Source organism: Lytechinus pictus, chromosome 11, assembly GCF_037042905.1.
Source record: "Lytechinus pictus isolate F3 Inbred chromosome 11, Lp3.0, whole genome shotgun sequence".
In the NCBI taxonomy this organism is placed as follows: domain Eukaryota; kingdom Metazoa; phylum Echinodermata; class Echinoidea; order Temnopleuroida; family Toxopneustidae; genus Lytechinus; species Lytechinus pictus.
In genome coordinates, this window is record NC_087255.1 from 11,449,167 (window position 1) to 11,456,662 (window position 7,496).

Below are 7,496 nucleotides of genomic sequence, written 5' to 3' on the forward strand. Positions count from 1 at the left end.
AACAATCAAACTAGCATAACACAGAAAATTTAATCAAAATCGGATGTAAAATAAGAAAGTTCTGACATTTTGAAATTTCGCTTATTTTTCACAAAACAGTGATATGCACAACTCAGTGACATGCAGATGAGTCTGTCGATGATGTTCATCACTCACTATTTCTTTTGTTTTTTATTGTTGGAATTATGCAATATTTCATTTATTACAGACTTGAAAATAAGAACCAACTTGATTGAACCATATGTAGTGTTAAACAATGCTAATTCCTCATGTTCAGGCAGGAATTATTCAGTGTTTCACTCGACAATGAGGAGAAAATTAGAATATTTCATATAATAAATACAAAAGAAACAGTGAGTGGATGACGTCATCAGTCTCCTCATTTGCATACCGACCAGGATGTGAAATAAAGCGAAATTTCAAAATGTCAGAACTTTCTTATTTTACATCCGATTTTGATGAAATGTTCAGTGTTATGCTTGTTGGGTTTTTCTCTTTTTATTCAAATCAACTTTTTGTTGGGGCGGACTTGTCCTTTAACACATCTTTTGCATCCGTTTCATAAACCTTGTTGCAATAACAAATTTACAATAACAATTAAAAGCTACTGAAGTCCTTTACTCTGATGGGTTGATAGTAAATTTGTTTTAGAAATTTTGCATTTGTTATAATAACAAGGTCTATATGAAACAGAATCAAGGTCTAAGATATTGATTTGATTTAGGCAATTATTTTACTTGTGTAGGTCGACTTATGTGGAGTCTAGAGTGTCAAGTGTAGAGTGTCAATAAATTGTAATAATTAGCCTTCATTTGCACGATGAAATATTCCTTTCTGGGCCCCATTGCATAAAAGTCACCATTATGGTAACTTTGTATGTTCTTTGGAATCTAAACTTGTGAGGTGGAATACTAATAATTGAACTTCATTTCAATCTTATCTAAACTAGAATTTAGACCACACTTTTCCTGAATGCTGGGTTTCATAATATTTCTTTCATATTCATGGCAAAAATAATGTACCACGATAATCATTCATTGAAATTCATGTTATTCTAGTATTTTTCTATTCTCATCACACGAAAATTAATTTTTTGACAACTAATGTTGCGAGATTGGGAAAAAAAATTCTTGGTGAATGAGTGAACAAGTGGCACTCCATAAAAGTTTGGTTTTATGCAAACCCAAGGTGAGCTTAAACATGGCTATCAGAATTAAACCTGTCATGGTCTTAAAAGACAAATGGTCCTTTTATATATAGATGTTGACATAAACTTCAGTTTTGACTCTTTTCGACAAGAAGGCACCAATTATATTACCATAATTTTACTTTTTTTTACATTTGATTTTTCATCTAGATGCTGTCTTATCCAAACATAAGCCCTGTCAACATCTCTCCGACGTCTCTATCGCTTCTCACGTCGCCTGTAGCCACTCCCCGGAGCACGCCCAGATCCACCCCTATCCCGCGATGGAATGCTCCACTCATATCCATTGATGAAAGCTCGGACTATTCCTTGATGTCCAGTAAGTAGGGGGTTTCATCCCAAAAGGAAGGACATACAGTACTATTTATGTTAATAGGTGTAACAGCCTGATAGGGTATTATGCCCAACGATGTTGTACATTTATATTATTTCAGGATTTGTAATTGGTTGGAAATTTGGAATTGATAATTTAATCAGTGTGGTAGGATATTGGGGAGGGGCAGAAATGTGTAGCCCTTATTCTTAGACCATGAATCCAGATCATGCACTCCATACCAAATACAGATCCCAATTAGCCATATATTACCATCATGAATATCAATTTGTGGGACTACATATATGAATATCCTATTCAATAGGTGACTGTTTTGAAACTTGCATTGTGTCAGTGTAGCATTGACCATAGTTTATAATATATCTGCCTAACCCAATAGTTGCAGCTCAAGAAGCCTTCCTGCAGTTTGTTATGGAGGCTGATCTATCCACTAGAATGATTTACTCAAAAGCACAAAGTGAGTCGGCCATTTTGTCTTTTTCAAATCCTGTCTGTGTTTGTGTGAGACCACTCGAAAGAATCGCCCTTAGTCCCACCTAATGTCTGCCAATGATGCCCTAGCTCCTATTAGTTGTTGGTGGGTTCACTTCGTAGTGCACTAGGTAGCAGGGCACTGTTTTGTAACTATGGAAAGAAAAATACTCTGATGGTCTTTGATTTTTCAAGAGTAGATGGGTTCTTTTCATGGTAGGACGATGAAAAGTGGTTTAAAAGCCTCCCAAGATGTTTGTATTCATTAGTTGTAGGGACAATGCATTGAAAGCCGTATGAGCATCAATTTGGTGGATTCTGAGTTGGCTGTTTTAAGGCAAAATACGTATTTATTATTCTTTTAATATAAACCAAAGTAGTTTCCTGTGATTAATCACTTCTCTCTTTCTCGCTCTTTCCTTTTCTCCCCCTCCCTCTTCCTTCCCTCTCTCCCAACTCTGTCCGTCTCCCCTCCCCCATCTCTCTCTCTGTCTGTTACTTCTCATCCCTTCTCTCTGTGTCTCTCTGTCTGTCTCTCTCTCTCTCCCCCACTTTTTCTTTGTCTCTCTCCCACTTTTTCTATGTCTCTCTCTCGCTCTCAGGTATGATGCAGGGTGGTGTCTCGGAGGATAGCCTGCTGAATCAGGAAGGTGAGATTTGACCTTTGACCTTTTCATACCATACACCTAGAAGATATAAAATGGTCAGTCCCTCTGTAGGAGGTTATGTAAAAGTAATAAATGTGATTTGCAATGCGCCAAATCCACTCCGCAGAGTGCCCAAGGTGCCGTAAAAGAAAGAGAGAGAACAGTACAAATACAGAGATAAATCAAGGAACAATTAGAAATAGGAAGCATTGAACAGACGCGTCTAAAGGTAGCGTTTAAATGTGTCAATGGAAGTGCAGTCACGGATAACCAGGGGAAGGTCATTCCACTGAACAGGGCCAGCATGAGCAAAGGCCCGTCCCCCCCCCCCCCCATGTCTTAGCAGATTTGGGAACAACTAGGGAACCAGAGTTGGATGAACAAAGGGACCTGACAGGAGTGTATTTGTTAATTAAATTAGTATTGTATTGTTTCAAAATATGATTTTAAAAATCTTTCACAGAAACTCCTCGCCATATTTCAAAAAACAAAATTTTAAAATAAACATCACTATGAACCCCTACGAAATCAATGATAACAGTTGCTTCTCCTGAACAATTGCTTCTGCCTTACAATGGCACATCTCTCATTTTCCCATCCAAAATCACCCATGTCTTTTTGCAGAAGAGATGGCAATTTCATGCACGATTTGTCACGTTAAATATTAGAGCCCTTTGAAATCTTTAACTCTTCTCATAATCAACTGGTTGATCAGTACTGACTTGAGAGAAATCTCCCCATACGGATTGGTGGATTGCCGGACTGTCTTAATATCGCTTCCCCCACTGTGTCGAATAAGTGTGGATCAATTACTGGTGACCACCGTCATTGAAGAGGACACCAATGAATCCAGACAAGGAAAAAAAATATGACATGCCAATCACTTCCATAGTTCAATTTCATTGATATAAAGCTTGAATTTGAATATTAACATTGTGAGAAAAAGAATACCAATCATTACCAGCATGAATTGTGCTACTCTCTCTTATTTTGTGGAGTGGAAAAAATGTTAACGAATCTAATTTTATTTGATAGCTTCTGCTGCTGAGGCCTAAATCCCTGGTTAGTTCACAAACATATTAGAATCGTGACTTAGAATGATTCCAAAACTGCTGTAATCTCCTCACCTGTCGGTCTTTTTAAACTAACTCGTTTGTGTTTTTTCCCTCTTGACAGCGAGGTTTGTCCCGGTGATGAACTCTGAACCTATGGACACAGGTCAGAACAATGTGCCTTCGTCCAAGTGATGACCTTTGACCTGCGAATCACAAGGAATTTATGCCATTACCCATTGGATCTTGTGTGTGGATGGACCATATTGCCAAAGCCCACCGAAGACTGCCCTCTAGAGATTAGAATGTGTTCAATTTGAGGTCAAAATGTCAAAGTTCAGCCGACCTATCAGAGCTCCAGTGCAGTGATGTGGAAAATATGTTTGCTTTGCGGAGATGTGGATGGGGAAAGTTACGATGTCGTCGAGAGGAAAGCAATATGTGCAGCTGAAATGATGAAAGTTAGACATATGCCAGGCAAGGTTTAGGATGTGTGATAAGATGACAATGAAATGAGTGCAGGCCATCCACATAATACACACTTGATGAACATATGATGATCATGTGATTGGTAGTATCATGTATCGTGTGACACAATGATGTGCCTCCATAAACTGAACCTAGCAGCCAGTCTGTGTTGAATGCATGCTCAACCTGGCTTCAACGAATACCAAGAACTGAAGACGGCGACAAAAACAAGACTTTTTGTTTAATAATGAAGAAGAAAGCGGGTATTCTGTAAATAGTCTATGATAATAATTTGAGAAAAGTATTTAATTCCTTCAAATCTTTTTATTTGATCTTCTATTGCTTGTATCTTATATTATAATTCATATTCTTTTTGTATTTAATTTTCTTTGTCATGTACATGAGATATTGTATTCTAGAACTTGTGCAACGTGTGATTGTTATAGCTGAAAATTTTCTGCAAGAATCCACAAATTATTGTAGATTTTTGTAGTCGGGCATGTCATTGTACATTAGCTCACTTGCGACGCAGATTAGGCCGTAATTGTTCGTCTGTTCATGGTCAAAACAAAACTCAAAGCTATTTTTTAAATAATCCTCTTTTGATTGAAATTCTCTCTCTTTAATATTCTACTTTACTTTCTCAATGTCTCTCCTTTCTCTTTCTTTCTTTTTTTTAAAAATCTATATCTCTCTTACTATATCTTTTAATTCTTGTGTTTCTGAGTAGTTATTGTTCAATTAAAAAGAAAGAATGCTGCAATTTGATATTAAGCCGTGCATAAAGCCAGGGAAGGAGTATCCCCTTTATTTGACTTATGGAAAACTTATTTGAATAATTCAATTATCTTCAGGAGTTTTGTTACAAGCTCCACATGGAATTTCAATACGGAATCCGTAGACCATATCACACATGGCCACATAGACTGCTGTCAATTAGCAGTGCAGTGCAAGATAGATAATAATAATATCACTATGTGTGACTTTTTTCTAGATTATGGTAAAATGTAAATGATGTTTTTGATCAGCAATGAGCTATTCAAGTACCATTCCCTGGCTAAAACTCTGCATGCTTGCCAATAAATTGCCTCTAATTGTAGCTCAACAGATTTTAAAATCTATTAAGCTCGTGATTCAATGTTCTGCAACTTTATTTCAAAGTTTGAGCAAGTTTTCAATTCATAAACTGAATTCTATTTGCATTTTGATGGCAATAAGTACACTTTTTGATGGTAAAACTTCAAATCTGAAATTTGTCGGAATTTTTTTTTTCCTAAGTGATTCTTCTTTGTACAAGATGTCTTCCCTGTCGGTTTATAAAAGTCTATTTTAGGTAAAATATTTCTACAATTTGATTGTTACATTTGTTGATGTGTACATGTGTGTGTTTTGTCAATTGCAGTATTGTCTCGTTTGAATTGGATTGTTGTTGAACTATATGATAAAATCAAATTTTTATATTGATTTACGATATACATGGACATGCTGTACATATATATATATTTTTTCTTCCTTTGTTTTTTTTTCCAAGAGAGAAATATATTCAAGTGAAAGATATGTATTTTGATTTCGTTGTACAGGACTAAGAGAGAGAGAACACTATATTTTTATGCATCTTTTTTTGTTGTTGTGAATCTAGGTTTTGTAATTTGGATACCGGATGTGAAACTTTCTGAGATATGAAATGCCTAAACGTTGTCATGGCGTCTCCATAATTGAATTCTTTTTTGTATGTATGCTTACGCAGATAAACGTGAGCAGTATTTTCAAAGTGCTACTTGTTTATATGTATTACCCAGCCTTATCTACGTAGTGAATGTTACTCTCAGTTATATTGTGTATGTAAGCGATGTATTTTGTAAGGTTATATTTGTATTGGTTACCATGTTATTACACTCATTCGTACTGTCAAGGATGCTTTAATTAACTCGTTACCTGAGAGAAGGATTTGCATGTGATTTTTGATATATAGCTCAGTACATCTATTTAAGACTTGTGTATAAAGCAGTGTTAGACTGACCCTTGATTATAGCTGAGAATAGCGGAAGGATTGGTGTTTGTATTGATTGAAAAACTAGCTGATGAATTGGAAGACGGGATAAGGGCCTCTGACCTTTCACCTTTGACCTCTTATCATTTGACCCACATGAATCGGTCTACTTGTCCGAGATGCATAACTTCATCAATGTAGAGAAGTTCACAATATCATTGTAGCTCTCAAACATTCGTCATTATGTACAAGAAGAAAACAAAAGAATGTATTTTTATTTGTTTTGAATTTTCATTTGATTCTTTATTTAATTGTTTACTTAATTTCCATTCAAACATAATACAAAGAAATATAAAACAGATACAAATTTAAGGATTGACATATTCAAGAAAAGCAGTATAAAACTAAGCATGTGGAAAGGGAGCCAAAACTAGCTTACATGTACATTGCCTGTTTATATTTGGTCCATCAAGTCAATCGAAAAATATACACATGAAATAAAGAAAAATGACACTGGCAACCAAAATGGCATTATTACAAATTTCCATTACTTGAAAAGCAGTGATAGTGATGGGGAAAGTAAATGATGGTATGAATATAGTGAAGAATATATCAAATTATGTTTGGTAGAAGAAAAACACATTGCAAGAAAGAGGGGAGTAAATGGGAGGTATTGTGCTAAATATTAGTTTTATTTGGAAGGCACCGTGATTTATTGATAATTTCTTTTTGGAGCATAGCAATAGTGAAAAAAAGAAGCTAAGATGATATTCTACAAAGAAGTTATGGTTAGGTCTTCTTTTTTTCTTCTTCTTCATATTTAGAGGTGTTGTGGCTCAGTGGATAAAGTCTCCTTACTTTGAACCACAAGATCCAGGGTTCAAATCCCACCACAGCACTTGCGTCCGGTGGCAAGGCGTTAATCTACATTTGCCTCTCTCCTCCCGGGTGTAGCAAATGGACACCCGGTAGGAAAAAATTCCTTGAATGCTCAAGCGCCTGATCAGAGTAGCCATACTAAAGCCGGGGTAATAAGATGCAGTGCTTAGAAACATTGGATTAAGCGATACTAGTATATAATTTTTTTCCTTCTGGTAATGATTAAATTATTATTATTATGATATTTATTATTTGGAAAGGAAACATGGTGACTAAATTGTTGGAAATGCCAAAGTCTGACATGGCTCTCTATCCCAAGATAAGAAACAAGGTGATCTATGTTATGTGAAGCAATTTCTTACAAAACTAGGATCGATAGAATGAATAGGTGGAAGTACATTCAGAAGGGATGCAGAGGCAACTTGGGGGCGGTTTCATAAATCTGTTT

General features: G+C 35.9%; 1 protein-coding gene across 1 annotated transcript in view; it reads left to right on the top strand.

Moving 5' to 3' along the window:
* Positions 1–5,342, top strand: part of LOC129271774 (integrator complex subunit 6 homolog) — a 40,176-nt gene extending 34,834 nt beyond the window's left edge. Inside the window, exons 10-13 of the mRNA XM_064106625.1 lie at positions 1,358–1,526; positions 1,921–1,998; positions 2,615–2,662; positions 3,836–5,342. Coding sequence (XP_063962695.1) covers positions 1,358–1,526; positions 1,921–1,998; positions 2,615–2,662; positions 3,836–3,906 — 366 coding nt within the window. The 3' untranslated portion in view covers positions 3,907–5,342. The remainder of the gene's footprint in view (positions 1–1,357; positions 1,527–1,920; positions 1,999–2,614; positions 2,663–3,835) is intronic.
* Positions 5,343–7,496: the final 2,154 nt, after the last annotated feature.